Here is a 17343-nt window from a genome sequence, read left to right on the forward strand (position 1 = left end):
TAGTATCTTGCCAATAAAACGAGAGACGATCACCAACGACATTTTTCAACGAGAGCTATTTGAGAAAATAACATGTGAAGGACTGGACTGATAAAACCGCGTTAAAAGAGCCTGGCCAGATCGTTCTGCTTACTGTATTTGGGCAACAATAATGAACGTGAGGATGAAAGTACGGCAAAAATAATTAGTATTAGTTTTTAGCAATGACTCACATGTATTCCCAGGCGAGTAACTGGCAGCTGAAATTAAATGCATATTCTATAAAATAATTGTATTTGTAAATCGCAATGCTTCATAATTCAAACCAGTGAAGTATAGATTCTGGCTGATATAATAGGTATAACTACGATCAAAATATGGTTAACTAATGTTGAAGTGGCAGATAGGTCAGCCACTTCAACCCTCCTAATACCGGGTCCCCCACATGCAAGAGCGTTGCAGATGCCTATCACAGTCCGTATGGCATGTCTTTGAAGTCGTGGAGGCCATTTGGTGTGATGAAGGTGGTTTTCTCGCGATCCATCTCGTCGACTTGTATTTGCCAGTAGCCAGTCTTGAGTTCCATCGATCGGAAATACCCTTGTAGAGCCCGCCCAATGCGTCGTCTATCTGTGGGAGCTGGTATTCATCCTTATTTCTCTCCTTCAGCCAACGATAGAGCACGCATACATGCACGGTTCCGTCTTTTTTTTTTCACCAAGACAACAAGAGCCCTCGGTCATATACATGGCAGGATGATTTCCTCCGTAGTATTTCACCCAATTCAGCATTTCACCCAAATCGAAACTCGGTACGGGCTCGCACGGTTCGACAGAGCGTATTCTCCGGTTATTATGCGATGTTTAGAAACTGGTGTTTGTCGAATCATTGATGACATCGAAATTCAGTTTTAGTATCGTCCGAGAAGACTTTTCAGCTGTTGCCGCTCGCCCATGCGAAGACTTCGAATAATGTTAAAGGCTGGTTTGGTAACTATGGCCGTCTAGTTAGATGTGTAAGAGTCTGAGGAAAAACCGATTGTTGCATTTCACAATTTACTTGATATATGCCATCTTTAGTCTTTAGGCGATTCCTTAGTTACAAGACACCTTGATATGACTCCTTTCCATAAGCTGTCATCTTGGCGTGTATGTTTCAAGCCGAATTAGACTAAAAGTTGCAATAAAAAGATGCCCGGCCACCCGCTATTGATTAGACGCTTTTGGAGCAGGTCCGTTTAAGGTGGACCTGACGTTTTCTTTCTGATAATTATTCGTATTTGGCATTCACCAACTACGGATACAAGTCTTGCTCAACAAAGCCAGCTATACATAGCGCATCTTTCACCTTCGGTTCTGTTACACATTTAACGAAATTTCATATTTCTTTCTTCATCGAAGCAACATTTTTACGTGAATTCACGTGAGAATGTACGCCAGTACTCGCTTCACGCGGGCAATCGGATTAGATAATGCTGTTTTGGTTTTGAATCCGTGACAACATTCTGGAAATTAGAGATACGTGCAGGCGCGTCTTCAGGAGTGATAACATTAAAACAGTACTTATCTGCTAAAGAAAGCTCACCCAATAAAAAAGATAATGTACAATGTCTCAATATCAGCTAAAACATAGTACTTGTGTTAAAAAGGGTCCTCAAAACAACACAGTGATGCCGACATACCAAAAACACAGATGGGACAAACTCAATACCTTATAAAGTGTTGAAAATACATCCAATATTTTCCCTCACTGCCTGCAGCGGTGGCATAGATGTAGAACACCCGCCTCGCGTGCAAGAGGTCCGTGGTTCGAATCTCGGTGCCGCGCAATTTTCCACCGGATTAAAAAAAAATCCGCGTGTTGATAAAATTGCATAAACAGGCCTGGAGTGTGGCCTGATCCCGGTGACCAGAACCGGTAATGCACTCCCTCACCGGAGTAGGATCGGCCACCCTGGTGCAGTACTTGGCCAAAACCTCCTATATGAACACAACAATCAAACCCCGACCCTCTGTCCCCAGCAGCTGCGAAGCAGCTTATCACGGCGGCGGTCAGACCTGCGACGCTGCAGAGGGTGCTAAGAATCCCTGGCTCCGGACAGGCCGCCATTGGAATATGAACCTGGCAACGTTTAACGCTAGAACGTTATCTAATGAGGCGAGTCTAGCAGTGCTATTGGAGGAACTAGAGGGGAGTAAATGGGATATAATAGGGCTCAGTGAAGTTAGGAGGCCAAAAGAAGCATATACAGTGCTAAAAAGCGGGCACGTCCTGTGCTATCGGGGCTTAGCGGAGAGACGAGAACTAGGAGTCAGATTCCTGATTAATAACAATATAGATGGTAACATACAGGAATTCTATAGCATTAACGAGAGGGTGGCAGGTCTTGTGAAACTTAATAAGAGGTACAAAATGAAGGTTGTACAGGTCTACGCCCCTACATCCAGTCATGATGACCAGGAAGTCGAAAGCATCTATGAAGACGTGGAATCGGCGATGGGTAAAGTCAACACAAAATACACTATACTGATGAGCGACTTCAATGCCATGGTAGGCATGAAGCAGGCTGGAGACAAGGCCGTGGGGGAATATGGCATAGCACTAGGAATAGCACGGGAGAGTTATTAGTAGAGTTTGCGGAACAGAATAATATGCAGATAAATAATACCTTCTTCCGCAAGCGTGATAGCCGAAAGTGGACTTGGAGGAGCCCGAACGGCGAAACTAGAAATGAAATAGACTTCATGCTCTGCGCTAGCCCAGGCATCATACAAGATGTGGACGTGCTCAGCAATGTGCGCTGCAGTGACCATAGGACAGTAAGAACTCGATTTAGCCTAGACCTGAGGAGGGAACGGAAGAAACTGGTACATAAGAAGCCGATCAATCAGATAGGGGTAAGAGGGAAAATAGAGGAATTCCAGATCAAGCTACAGAACAGGTATTTGGCTTTGACTCAGGAAGAGGACCTTTGTATTGAAGCAGTAAACGACAATCTCGTGGGCATCATTAAGGAGTGTGCAATAGAAGTCGTTGGTAACCCCGTTGACAGGATACCAGTAAGCTATCGCAGGAGAGGAAAGATCTGATCAAGAAACGCCAATGTATGAAAGCCTCTAACCCTACAGCTAGAATAGAACTGGAACAACTCTCGAATTTAATCAACAAGGGTAAGACGGCTGACATAAGGAAGCGTATTATGGATAGAATTGAGCATGCTCTCAGGAACGGATGAAGCCTAAAAGCAGTGAAGAAGAAACTAGGAATTGGCAAGAATCAGATGTATACGTTAAGAGACAAAGCCGGCAATATCATTACTAATATGGATGAGATAGTTCAAGTGGCTGAGGAGTTCTATAGAGATTTATACAGTACCAGTGGCACCCACGACGATAATGGAAGAGAGAATAGTCTAGAGGAATTTGAAATCCCACAGGCAACACCGGAAGAAGTAAAGAAAGCCTTGGGAGCTAGGCAAAGGGGGAAGGCAGCTGGGGAGGATCAGGTAACAGCAGATTTGTTGAAGGATGGTGAGCAGATTGTTCTAGAGAAACTGGCCACCCTGTATACGCAATGCCTGATGACTTCGAGCGTACCGGAATCTTGGAAAAACGCTAACATAATCCTGATCCATAAGGAAGGGGACGCCAAAGACTTGAAAAATTATAGAGCGATAAGTTTACTGTCCGTTGCCTACAAAGTATTTACTAAGGTAATTACAAATAGAATCAGGAACACCTTAGATTTCCGTCAACCAAAGGACCAGGCAGGATTCCGTAATGGTTACTCAACAATAGACCATATTCACACTATCAATCAGGTGATAGAAATATGTGCGGAATATAACCAACCTTTATATATAGCTTTCATTGATTACAAGAAAGCGTTTGATTCAGTAGAAACCTCAGCAGTCATGGAGGCACTGCGGAATCAGGGTGTAGACGAGCCATATGTAAAACTACTGAGAGATATCTATAGCGGCTCCACAGCCACCGTATTCCTCCATAATGAAAGCAACAAAATCCCAATAAAGAAAGGCGTCAGGCAGGGACATACGATCTCTCCGATGCTATTCACAGCGTGTTTGCAGGTGGTATTCAGAGACTTGGATTGGGAAGAATTTGGGATAAGAGTTAATGGAGAATACCTTAGTAACTTGCGATTCGCTGATGATATTGCCTTGCTTAGTAACTCAGGGAACCAACTGCAATGCATGCTCACTGACCTGGAGAGTCAAAACCGAAGGGTGGGTTTAAAAATTAATCTGCAGAAAACTAAAGTAATGTTTAACAGTCTCGGAAGGGAACAGCGGTTTACAATAGGTAGTGAGGCACTGGAAGTGGTAAAGCAATACATCTACTTAGGACAGGTAGTGACTGCGGATCCGGATCATTAGACCGAAATAATCAGAAGAATAAGAATGGGCTGGGGTGCGTTTGGCAGGCATTCTCAGATCATGAACAGCAGGTTGCCATTAATCCTTAAGAGAAAAGATTATAACAGCTGTGTCTTACCAGTACTCACGTACGGGGCAGAAACCTGGAGGCTTACCTAAAGGGTTCTACTTAAATTGAGGACGACGCAGCGAGCTATGGAAAGAAGAATGATAGGTGTAACGTTAAGGGATAAGAAAAGAGCAGATTGGCTGAGGGAACAAGCGCGAGTTAATGATATCTTAGTTGAAATAAAGAAAAAGAAACGGACATGGGCAGGACACGTAATGAGGAGGGAAGATAACCGACGGTCATTAAGAGTTACGGAATGGATTCCAAGGGAAGGAAAGTGTAGCAGAGGGCGGCAGAAAGTTAGGTGGGCGGAGGAGATTAAGAAGTTTGCAGGGACAACATGGCCACAATTAGCACATGACCGTGGTACTTGGAGAAGTATGGGAGAGGCCTTTGCCCTGCAGTGGGCATAACCAGGCTGATGATGATGATTATTATTTTCCCCCATACAGCTGTTAGTATTCCTTATGACGCGAGGAAACCTAGCATGATGACAGCAATGCTCAGAAGTCTAATCGGAAGCGCGCACAATTTTCTCGCACAGCTTGTGTGATACACTGTAGCGCAGAGGTGCTTCCTCTACAATCTAGGAGAATCAATTATATAGGCAGAAGTGCACGGTTGGGCACATGAGCTTAAGTTCACGAACTTGATTTGTGCCAAGAAAACCTGTTCAAGTTTTCACACTTGATTTCTAGGAAGCCTACTGCACCAGCATATGGCCTGCTTTTAACTGTACCAAATAAAACTATTGAGCCAATACAAATATTGGTGGTATCACTTTATCATTGGGTTATTAAGATATGTAATCTCTGGATATAGAGTAAGCTGAGAAGTTGTGTGAATAATTATGGAAGCTACGGTAATTGACTTTTCTATAAGTAATCTTATGTGGCTAAAGGAAATGAGTAGTTAGGAGCCCGCCTTCGAGATTATCTAGCTGAGAGAAGAAATTTTCACTAAACCTGCTTCTTTAAGAGCTATTCGAAAAATATTTTGCAATTAGACGCCCTCTGAAAGCGTAACTGATGCAGAAAAGCACATCGGCGAGGTCGACCGCACTAAGCCTTCTGTGATATTGCCATCAATAGTGTGCCTCCGTAAGCATGTTCCCTCCCACCAGTCCTCTTTCCAATTTTATTTACGTTGTTTTTTCGAAGGCAAGAAGTTGAAAGTCTGAATTTCAATATAGCAGAAAATGTCTGCAGTCGAAAGCTTGCTTGGTTGCAGAAGTGGTAAATGAAGCAATGATGGTACAGATTTAGTGCGTCGCTGGCACCGGGACAATGCGCTGCCCCTGAGGCAAGGAACATAACGAAGGTGAACAGCTAGGTAGCTCCTCACGGAGGCTGTACTGACGTCTCAGGTGCGTTTTTTGCATTCATTTAGCTTTCAGAAAGAGACAATGCTATAAATGCAGTCTCATTCTTTCTTGTCTCGCAGATTTAAATTTTGGTGCAAATAAACTATATCCTATCCGTTCCCGAGAGTAGGTGTAAGCAAGAAAATAATTGGTCGCGCGCTCGCTTGCCCGCATACACATTACACGCACTGACGCATACATACACGCACAAAAATATAAGCACGCACGCACACACAAACGCGCGCATCCTTCCATGCACACAAATACACTCATGTGTACCAAGATTCATATACCGAGACATAAAGCCGCGAGCATGCACAGAAGCACGTACACACGGACGCATGCTCAAAGCTTGCACATATCTATACAGCTCCTGTCCTTGCCTGCTGCCTACAAAATCATGCGCGTGCACATAGACTCAATGACACTCGCCCTACAGGTACCGTTCAAACTCCATCGGTCTTACCTCGATCTATGGCTTAAATTTGGCGCCTCTTCAAGTCAATGTTCCCCCTGCCGAGGGGGTGCCAAACCATTTGCTCCTGTGGTGTGACCTAACTCCCCGTCCGTACCAGAAGACTATGTTAGCGCAGAACCAATGTTTCGATTAAGCGCCATGAATACATAAGTTGTTAGAAGGGACAACCCTGTCGGCGCAGTCAGTTGAAACATCTTGATACTCTGCCGATATATTGAAGTAAACTTTCTTTTAAATATGGGCCATTCAATTAAGCATGTGTATTGCCATATTGTTTTCAACAATGGTAAAGGTACAATATTCAGAATCTCTCAGTATGTCCATGCTACAAGGCTCGATAGTGTTTTTAAGGTAACAAAAACGTTCGCAAGCTCGTTGTTATGTTTTTTGAGGAACAAAATCTTACCATAAAAATGATTTAACGAGCGAGCAACACATTGCTACTTTTTTAGGAAATAAAAATAGAAAATATGTTTCAAGGGCATCCCTGAATAACCGAGAGCAAGTCCTCAGTTTTGTGTTACTGCCATCTAATGGACGAATGTTGAACTGAGTCCTTTGTGGCTTTAAATATCGCGCAGCACGGTATTGAACCACTGCCAACATGACAAGCGACGATAGGTGTGTGCGATAACACCTCTCGCCAACGGCTGCCAACGTTTCCACAATGATACGCTTTGGTTTATCAAAATAACATATGAATGTTCACGACTGTGTCGCAAAAATTGCTTTTGAGAACAGTGTTACCCCATGTGTAGAGTCAAGAGTGGCATTAATCGAAAGGTGAGTCTACGCACTATATATGCATTAGCTGTTATTACGATAGAAGTCACTGTTTTACCACAGCTATCGTTTCCTTTTTAAAATTTGCGTACAAATTTTTGTCCTTTTTTAGGCTTCTATTGCTGAATTTTTTGCCGCTCTGGGAACAAAATTTTATTCATCACTGCATTTGTCTAATGTGGATTCTCTTTTAGAACATATCTGTCAACTCCTATTTTGAATAATCGACGTGCACTTTAATTACTAGCGAGTAACCCGCTAATTACATTAAAAACGCGCAAGATTCGTGCCGCGGCCGCATTGGGCGCCAGTTGGTAAGTGTCCATCAAAGCTGGATTTGAATGGTGCACAAAATAACGAAATTGAATGTTTCGTAGTCTAAAAATATCTGTTACGTCATTTGCTTCTTAACCGCCTCTGTTGATATATCGGCTTTTAGCTCCGGTACCATAGTATACAAGTTTAAAATTGCAGCGATTCGAGCAGACAGCTTTGCTTCGCCATAATGTGCCTACGGCTGTGACTTCAATAACTGTTTGTAGATTGTGCACATTCTATCAATCTGATATTGAGATAGAGCTACTGATTTTTCTGCTTCATGCTAACAAGATGCATTTTGTACTAGGTTGTGCGGTTTGACAATTGCGGTGAATTTGCTGAAAGAAAAACATTCGCAACTGAGACCCGCCAAACTGCTCATCCCCTTGCACTGATCACAGAGAGACTAATATGATTTTTCTATTTGAAATCAATGCAGCATGACAACAGTATTCTGCCATGCTGAATGTCAATGGCTGCGTTTTCGGCCGGCGGAGGTTCCTTCAAGCCAGTCTTCGGACACAATGCGGGCTCTTCGTGTACACAATCCAATAAGTGAACATACGTTGCAAAGTGCAGCCTTAAAATACTCATTTCCATGTCTATGCAGAACACTTGCAGTTAAATGGCTACTTTGGTAAGCTGACTAGATTTTTGAAAGGCCTTCAAAATTTAATCCAGTATAATGCATATCACACCTCATCTGCGCATACAGCAGAAAATGCCGTTTACTAGGCTGATAGAACCGTGGTAACCAATTTGAGAGAGTGACGGAGTTTCGCTTCCAAAAAGTAGGCTAAACGTCATGAAATCGTCCCCACTACGGTTTGTCCAATACTCTAGCTTCCCTAGTGAAATAATGGGATAAGGACGCGCTATGCTGCAGCCCGCCATCGTTGTTGTTTTGGTGCCACTCACTCCCCGCACGGGCGTCTGCGTCAGCAGTGGTTTGGTTTGTTGTGACACCACGCACCCGAGCACATGAGGGTTGGACCTCCATTGTTTAACCTTGTGTGGCTTAGCCGTGTCCGTGGAAAACGGGATCCTGGGTGTTCAGTCGATGCTGGGTTAGGACCTTTAAAGCCCCTAGGAGAGACAACACACTCCTTTGTGATCGGCTTCACGAAGACGGCACCCCCGGACTGACCTACCCGGGAGAAACCGGTAGTTGCCTTTTCTTGTCTCTCTCCCTCCAACCTTCGTATTTCTCTCACTTTCCATCTTTCCTTTCTTCTACTAGCTTCCCCTTCCAATTTTTTCAGGCAGCAAGCGTTATCCTTGTGTGAGTAGCCAACCTAGGCTGCGTCATATTCGGTTATAGTGGTAACGTACAGATGGAGTTCGCGGGCCCTGTTTCACAGGTCCTGCGGCGTACCTTTGTAGCGCTTCACGGTGGGTAACTGGCATTACTGCCGGAAATTACTCTTATATGGCTGCTTCCTTCTCCCTATCACCTGACCGCTCCCTGAAGACGGGACGCGCCGATGGAGTCATTGGGTTTCTTGGTCATCAAAATAATTGTCCCTTGTTTTCATGTAATTCATTCTGAAAAACCAGAAATGCCCGTGCGAGCAAATCTCCCCATTCGTCCATTCTAAGGCTCTCACCGAAGTTTTTGGTACAGGCTATAAAGCATCCAGGATGGCAAGTGGTGATCTGCTCTTGGAGCTCCGCAACCAGAGACAATATGAAAAGCTATCCAATCTAGTGGTATAAAGTTTTTAAACAGGGATAAGTTGTCTCAGAAAGGCTGGCCAACGTTTCGATAGGAGGACCTATCTTCGTCAAAGGCGGCCTCGTTATCCTCAGCATGTTAGCTTTAAATAGTTAGTGCAGTGACGTCACGTGCGGTGGTTGTCAGTGGCGGTTGGTTATAAAGGGAGAGACTTCGGAGATAATGAGCGCTATCGCCTCACATCTGTGAACGTGAACAAGAGCGCGAGAGTGGTGGGAAGGCGGGGAGAAAAAGAAAATGAGAGAAAAAATGGTAGGACACCAAGAGGAAAATAAGAAAGAACAAGAAAAAGACGGGGCGCATGGGAGGGCGTTGGGGAAGCGACAGGTTAGGGAGCATTCTGGGTTGTCGTTAGCGGATGTTTTCGTGGCTTTAGAAGAGCCGGTGAGGCGGTCAGGGGGCGAGTAACACTAAAGACCCCCCTCCCCCCAATAAAAGAGAAACATGAGTTGAAAGAGTGACTTTGGTAGCGCAGCAGCAATGCTTCGAGTAATTCTGAAGTAGTTAAGAAGGCGACAAGGAGTCTGGGTTTCAATGTATGGGGTAACTGGAACCCGCCATGGTTGCTCAGTGGCTATGGTGTTGGGCTGCTGAGCACGAGGTCGCGGGATCGAATCCCGACCACGGCGGCCAAATTTCGATGGGGGCGAAATGCGGAAACACCCGTGTGCTTAGATTTAGGTGCACGTTAAAGAACCCCAGGTGGTCAAAATTTCCGGAGTCCTCCACTACCGCGTGCCTCATAATCAGAAAGTTGTTTTGACACGTAAAACCCCATAATTAAATGGGGTAACTGGAAGGCAGCGCTATGGTCTTTCAAGGGACCTTAGCCCCAGTAGGTCAACGTAGGTGTCATTACGGTAGTGTACAGAAATGGCGATACCCTGTGTGGCTGAGGCCCGAAAAAGGTATACTGACGTCTGGGACATTAAAATGCGTTGGTGAGGGTGTTTCAAAAAATATACAATAAGAACATACAAAAAAAGAAAATATTAGGGGGAACGGAAACCGGAATAACAAATACCTAGACAAGTACTACACTTAATGACGCTCTTGACAGTATGATTGTCCCTGACATCTCGCGTTCTCTGTCTGAATGTCCTCACTGATTGTTTGCATCTCACTGCAATGTTTTTGTTATATGTGTATTCGCCCACCTTTGCTAGACATCACTCGTTAGCTGTCCCATTGATACTCGGGATGCTAGACCTATGCATAGGCAACCTTACTGAGTATCTGCAACTGAACGCCGTGTCATTCAAACAAAAGTTGAGAAAATGCGGACTAAGGACATCGAACCATCTGCGAGTGCTTGGGCGTCCGCTTTCATGCTTGTTAAAAAAAACGAAAAAACCTGACGAATCTGTAACGACTATAGGCACGCGAACAAAATTACAAAATAGGTCGAATTCCCTTTGCTTCGAACAGACGATGCACTCGACTCGCTCCATGGCGAAAGACGCTATTTCTCCATAGATTCTAGGTCCGGCCATTGGCAAATTGCCGTTCACAAGTAAGATCGCGAAAAGCTCGCTTTGATTACATGGGGTGGGCTGTACCATTTTAAACTCCTTTCCTTACAACAGTGTAATGCCCCTGCAACTTTTAAAAGAATAATACACTTCTTCCTTGGCTGGTTCAAGTGGTTCACTTGCTTATGTCCCCTTGATGACGTCGTTGTTTTCTCCCCTACATTTCTACTCGTCTACATTGCCTATAAGCTATTTGCACCTATTTCGCAATGCCCGGCTTCAAATCGTCTAAATACCATTTCGGCCGCCAAGTAATCACTGTACTTGGCCATCTTGTTGATGCGGCGGGCTATCGATCCGACCCTGCCACATTATGCGCTTTTACGAACTTTCTAACACCCCGTTCTTCGCAAGAGGTTAGTTCAATTCTTTGCCTCTGCTCTTGCTTTCCTCGCTTTGTGAGTTATACTGCAAAGATAGCCTGGCGTCTCACATGCCAGTCCAAGTAAAGCGTTCCTTTTATCTGGGGTCCTGTCCAAGCGTCTGCCTTTTCACAGCTCATCGCACTACTGACTAGGCCACATGTGTTGGCTAAATTTGACAATTCTGTTTCCACGGAACTCCCTAACAGAAGCCAGTGACCATGGCGTGGGCATTGTACTGGCTCAATGTCAACGTAGTCAGGGCGGTGTTGTTGGATATTCCAGCTGGCTCCTTTCCACAGCTAAGCGAAAATATCTCATTGCAGAGACAGAGAGCCTCTCGATCTTGTTTCGGCCGCAGAAAAAGTTCACCTTTATCTGTATGTCAGATCTTTCAGCATCGTCACTGACCGTCGCGCTCTGCTGGCTACCTTCAGATCCCGCGAGTCGACTGGGACGCTGGCCATTACGGCTTCAAGAATACTGATATACAGTAATCCACAAGTCTGTTCGTTCGCATCTGGTTGCTGACTGCGTTTTCGGGTACCCCGTCGATGAACCATAGACTGCACTGAGCGAGTACAGTCGTTGTGTGCTTGCCATTTCTAAAAGCTTTACCACTGATCGTACACAAGATCATCGATCGTTTTAACTTCCATGCTTATGGCGCCTCTCTCCGCCTCTCGATGCTACACGATGATAATTTGCACCATGAGAAGTTTGCTCTCTGATACTTCTGACCACTTATTTCTGATTCCGACATGCCTCTGCTCGACTTTTCCGGGCCAGCTTCATAATGGGCCAACAGCGGACTAACTTGGCGATCCACGTACATATGATCGCACGGGGCGTCAGTTCAGCTGGCCAGGCATGTTGGGCTCGGTGCATCATTATGTGGGATCTTGTGACCTTTGTCACCAAAAAAAATGCTTCTGTGCCCGTACACCAGCCCATATTGAGTGTGCCGACAAATGACCGACGTAACGTACGAAACCTCTCCATTGTTTTGGTCCCCATCGGCTTAACCACGCACCGACATCGTGCGTGTCGTCCACCTGAAGCCTTATTATGTCCCAGACTCCAATTAACCCTTTGTTGTGGTGGACACTTTCCATGGCATGGTATTTCGACTGCACCAAGTTGGTTCTTCCACTGCCGCCGGGTAATATTATGAGCCGCCTATCCTGCGGATGAAGATGTTGCACAGCAGACGAGAAAGGAGACGAGCTGTGCCAACGCCCGCCCACCTTGTTGTCCCACTCACTGTCACTGTGTAAATACTGTATACAAAGCATTTTTGGCATCTCCCCATGACAATACTGACGAACCCCACTGGGCAGCTTCTTCAACTCTGTTCGAGCTGGAAAGCTTGAACGTCACTATTGCTGAAAAGATTTTCTATGGTTTCTGACTTCGCGCGACCGTAGACGCCAAGCAAAGACACTAGTTGCACACGGTGGCATGTTCATCAATCATTCATCAGTTCCGTAAAATAATTCATTTGTGCACATAAGGGTAGTACGAGCTAGCGACGGAGCTTGGCCGCTTCTACACCACTTGAAAGTATTACTTCCTGGTGGAGAGAAATTGATTGGGAAGAGGTCGAAATGGAACTTTCATATGCGTTTCCAGGTTTGATAAAGCTGGCTTTGTGGCGCGGAAATGTTAGGTGCTTCGGCCAGTGATAGATCTGTGCGGTCTTTCTGCAAGACCAGCCTCCTTGTCTGTGGATCGTTGAGGGGCGTTGGCATCCCCAAAACGGGTTGGATACCTCTTTTCCAAATGTGCCACTTGCCTTACCAGGTTTGCTTTCATGGATGTGAGCACATGATGTGCGTGCAATCTGCATAATTGCTGTATATACTAAATGCTCACGACATACGCTCTTTTTCTTTCTTTCACCACTCACACATCAAGCGCTCTTAGCTGTTCCCGGTATTTTAATAAATAAATAAATTTATAAATTAATGAATATTTGTCCAAATGAAAGTTCTCATTTTCAGCGGCTTTAAAATACGCAATGGGAAATAAAATTGAAATTCCACAATGCAATAATAACTGCTAGTTTCCAAATTGTTAATCAAAATTTATTTATTTCCATTTATTTGAAGCAAATACATTTTCAACGCATTCTTATCACTCTGCTGTTAGCATGACCCAACTGTAGCAGCTTCATTTTCAGCTTCTGTGTGTTCCTTCATGCCATGCTTATGTCCATGTTCTTTGTTTTCTTCTGGAGGAATTCTTAGGCAGCGTCTGTAACAATATCGAATGCCCAATAGAAATCATAAAAAGAATATTTGAATTGTATTTCAATTTAAATGGACTTTGCTGCTGAGTTGCACAGGATTTAGAAGAGAGTTTTTCAATCAATTCATGCGAGTCACCTTAGCAATTTTCATTTTGCAGCCACAGCTTTGGCGCAAACTCATGGCGATTCTGTGTGACATTTCCAGCGTGCTGAAGCGGGTGCATTACCGGGTTCATCTCGTTTACGTTATATAGCTATGCTATATAAGCATTGCATGCTTTAAGGGTGATATCTGAAACGGAGCCTATAAATATGCAAGGCCAACAGAGGCAAACACAGATCACATGTGAATGCTTTGTTCAACTGTGCAGCGACTTATTGAAAATGAAATTGTATATTTCTTTCTCTTTTTGTTGTGTGAAGTAACGCTACTCTTGTTTCTGGTCCGTAAGTTCTATTTTAACTCTTGGGCTCAAACTATTCTGCCATAGGTGAACATGAGATTGTTACTCTGCTCTAATAGATCGTGATAGCAGGAGTCTTATTGAATGCAGAAAAAAAAGATTTCAAGGTTAGTTAGCCTAATGTATAGCTCTATTGCACTTTGTTATTTTTATGTAGCATCATCTGGAGGCTTTGCACAAATATTTCCATATGTGTACATGCGCTCGGAGCACCCACATTATGGAATAGCAGAATTAGCCCTGTAGAAATATTAGAAGGCTTTGCCGTAGCCATGGTCGTTTACTCAAGGGACAGGGTGTATCGAACGGACAAACGCGATAAATGGTGCCGACAATGCTTCACTTTCCGGTTGTCATGGGTGTCGCCGACTTGCTATTGCAGTAGTTATAATAAATTAAATAAAAAAACCGTGGTCCGTTGGCGCTCTCTGTGAAGGTAATGGGAAGATGGAAGTATCTTTTGGCAGGCATTATGCGTCACATATAAAAGGAAACCTGTTTTCAAGAAATTACAAGGCTCGTTCTCCAGTGTATGCAGTGTTTGCGTGTATAAGCCCATCTAACCTTCGGTTTCCGGAATTGGGCGACCAGAATGCTGTTATTTCATTCCTGTACCTAATCGTTCGTGTTACAAGTTGCTAGTTTATGTATTATCGTTTTTTTATTTGAAATCAAGCCACAACATGACTTGTGGCTTTTGAAAAGGCTAAAAAAAAGAGCTCATAGGGGTAGCAGAAAGAAAATTTGTTGCCTGCTTTCTTCTAGCAGTTAGTTCTGGTCCCAGCTGATGGCTCTTAAAACTACTTGTTATTGGTAGAGCTCCCCGCCCCTACATTATCGAGAAGAGGAGAATATCAATTCTTGTGTGAATCAAATTGATTAAAGATTTGTTTCTGTGAAAGGAGAAAGAGAAGTCAAGGTTTCTGGAACTCTGTTGCACCGCAAGCTGTTCTGGACATGTATATTTGTAAGTAAACATGTGTATAGGGTGGAGTCGTTGCGAGTCCTGTATGTAATTTGTAGGTTGAAAACGAGCGAGTCACTATTGGTATTGTGGAAGGATGCACGGCCCATCACACTCACCTCATCCAAATTCATTAGCGCGATATCGCAGCTGCAATCTCCAGAGAAAACGAAACATTGACGATGGTGCGCTCGGGATGTTCAGCTACTACCACGGGTATAGATAGTCTTGCTCCAAAATGGTGCGTCCCTTAACTGACCTCGTGAACGGGAGTGCTTGATGTAATAACGTGGAATAGGGACGTTCAAAGTACATTTGGCACATTGAAGAAAGTTCCAACCAAGTTACCTCCGTTAGTTCATTCAGACATCGGCAGAGAGATTATGCTGAAGACCGCGTCTCAGAAGAGGTCTTGCAGTGTGTCTCACAAAGATCGAAATTGGTCGCGATATGCTGATGGTGTTCCTAAGCAAAAACTCACAGGCCTAGTCATCTCGAGGAGCGGCGCCACAGGAGCTTCAGTTTCGGCACCACGCACTAGAGGCTATTCTCGGCGAAGTCTCTTCGCGGCGTTCTTACGCGACCAATCTGAACTGTCCGCCCGGCGCCGGCGGCAAACTGCAGCTAGCGCTGCAGCTTGTCCTTCTCTCTGCACAACGCGCGTAGCTCCGCGATTTGCTTTTTCATTAGTGGTTGGTACCTTGTGAGGAATAGCAATCAAGTTTACCGAAGGGTAAACATGGGCCCTGTGTCAAAATACTGGCGCATACCCTTTGCAGGGGATTGCCAAGAAGCAGGCGGCTTCAAGTATATCCAACCTACATAGGCACATACTACATCCCTTGAACCGTTGCACGTTACGTTGCAGCTGCTGCTATTTGATAATGATGGTGTATTGGCATCCCCGTCAAAACGGGTTGGTGACAAATGTAAACCTAGCCTGCTTGAGTGAACCAGGTCCAGCAACATGCAACATGCAACTGCTGTATGCAACTGCTACATATCGGGACCCCTAGTGGAATATAACGAAACTGAAATTTAAGGTTTGTACGTATCGGCGCTACGCGGCGCGCATGTCACATCAAATATCAAATGGCGCGATACAATGCTAATGAGTGTGATGATTTACTGGTATTTCCTATGAAACGGGACGGTTACAAAGAGTCACCTACCATGCTTCAGGAATGCCATAGAAGTTTTTATTTACATCAATATTTAGACGTCTCTTCCCTGTAACAATATTCTTCTTTTCCTTTCTCAAAACTTCTCCACCTTCTAGCACTAACTATGCAACTGCTACATGGTGTGCCACCTGGCGTAATAACATGTAACTGAATTGCAAAGGGTGCACGTATAGACGCTACGTAGCGCGCATCCGACATAGCGAGGCAAGTGGCGCGATACGATGATAATGATGATTGATTGCCATCCCCTTTGAAACGCGGGGAGAAGTAGTCGCACAGACAGCTTTATTTGACAAGTGGCACGATGTGATGCTAATGATGTCGTTGATGATGATAATAATTTATTGGCATCCTCTTTGAAATGCGGCACTGATATAGTCACCTAGTCAGCCTGATCGATTCAATCAGGAACACAATATATATTTTTATAGCATTGTTGTACACATCTCCCTGAACATCATTCTCTTCCTCAAACCTTCTATAGCTGCCTTGTACCACTACCTCTGCATCTGCTACATGGCGTTCTACTTGATACAATATTATGCATCAGCATTTGAAAATGTGCCCATATCGATGCTAGGTGGCGCGCATGTCACATAGCTTGTTGAGTTACTGTATATGGCTCCCGCAGGGAACCAAAATTGGGCCTCTGTTTTCCACGTGCCATTCCGTTTCCATTCGCCAAGGTACCTGACAGTGGCAACATGGCAGCGCACATACAGCACCGACCACCCGCATGAATCCAAATTCGCCTTTGTTACTGGCTCTCTACACTATCAGCGTGAAACAAGCGGCAAAATTCATAATCATTGTCTCATGTCAAAGCCAGGTCAAATCATCCGGTATATCGTAGTTATTGAGTCCGGATATTTCTTTTCATGCAGCTAGAACAACAGACACGGCACCAAGCCGTAAAAGTGTTTTCCTTTCTGGTTAATAGATGGCGCCACAGCATTAGCATTCGTGATGCGTTGACGATGCGGAACGCTATAACGGCCTAATTTTTCACTGCATCATTACTTTACTAGCCCGTTCTAACATTGTGCATGATGGCGGTAGAGAGCAAATGCCATGTAGACGCCAATTGTACGCCGAGCGCATGTTGTGGCGCAGGTGAACATTTTTACGGGCATTCGACCGTACTACTTGCTCAGGAGGCTGCAAGGCTACTGCAGGGAAAGCCTATAGGTAAAGTGAAGCCCTCCTGCCGAACGCATGTAAACGCCGCTGATGGTATCGGCATCAAAACATTTTTTGCGTCAATCCACCAACCATGGAGCATGTAAAATGATGGCAAGCAGACGCTAAGCACAAGACACGGTGAGGTTGAGCACAACTCGAGGGGCATTCTACCTTGATGTTACCTAGGAATACGTGTAGCTTCCACAGTGCTGCAACCAGCTCGTGAGATGGATGCCCCCTCTA

At 44.7% G+C, this 17343-nt stretch overlaps 1 protein-coding gene across 1 annotated transcript in view; it reads right to left on the reverse strand.

Moving 5' to 3' along the window:
• Positions 1-13120: 13120 nt before the first annotated feature.
• LOC142563822 (uncharacterized) overlaps positions 13121-17343 on the reverse strand; it is a 29376-nt gene continuing 25153 nt past the window's right edge. The window contains exon 8 of the mRNA XM_075674467.1: positions 13121-13311. Coding sequence (XP_075530582.1) covers positions 13203-13311 — 109 coding nt within the window. The 3' untranslated portion in view covers positions 13121-13202. The remainder of the gene's footprint in view (positions 13312-17343) is intronic.

This window comes from Dermacentor variabilis, chromosome 11 (assembly GCF_050947875.1).
Source record: "Dermacentor variabilis isolate Ectoservices chromosome 11, ASM5094787v1, whole genome shotgun sequence".
Lineage (NCBI taxonomy): Eukaryota > Metazoa > Arthropoda > Arachnida > Ixodida > Ixodidae > Dermacentor > Dermacentor variabilis.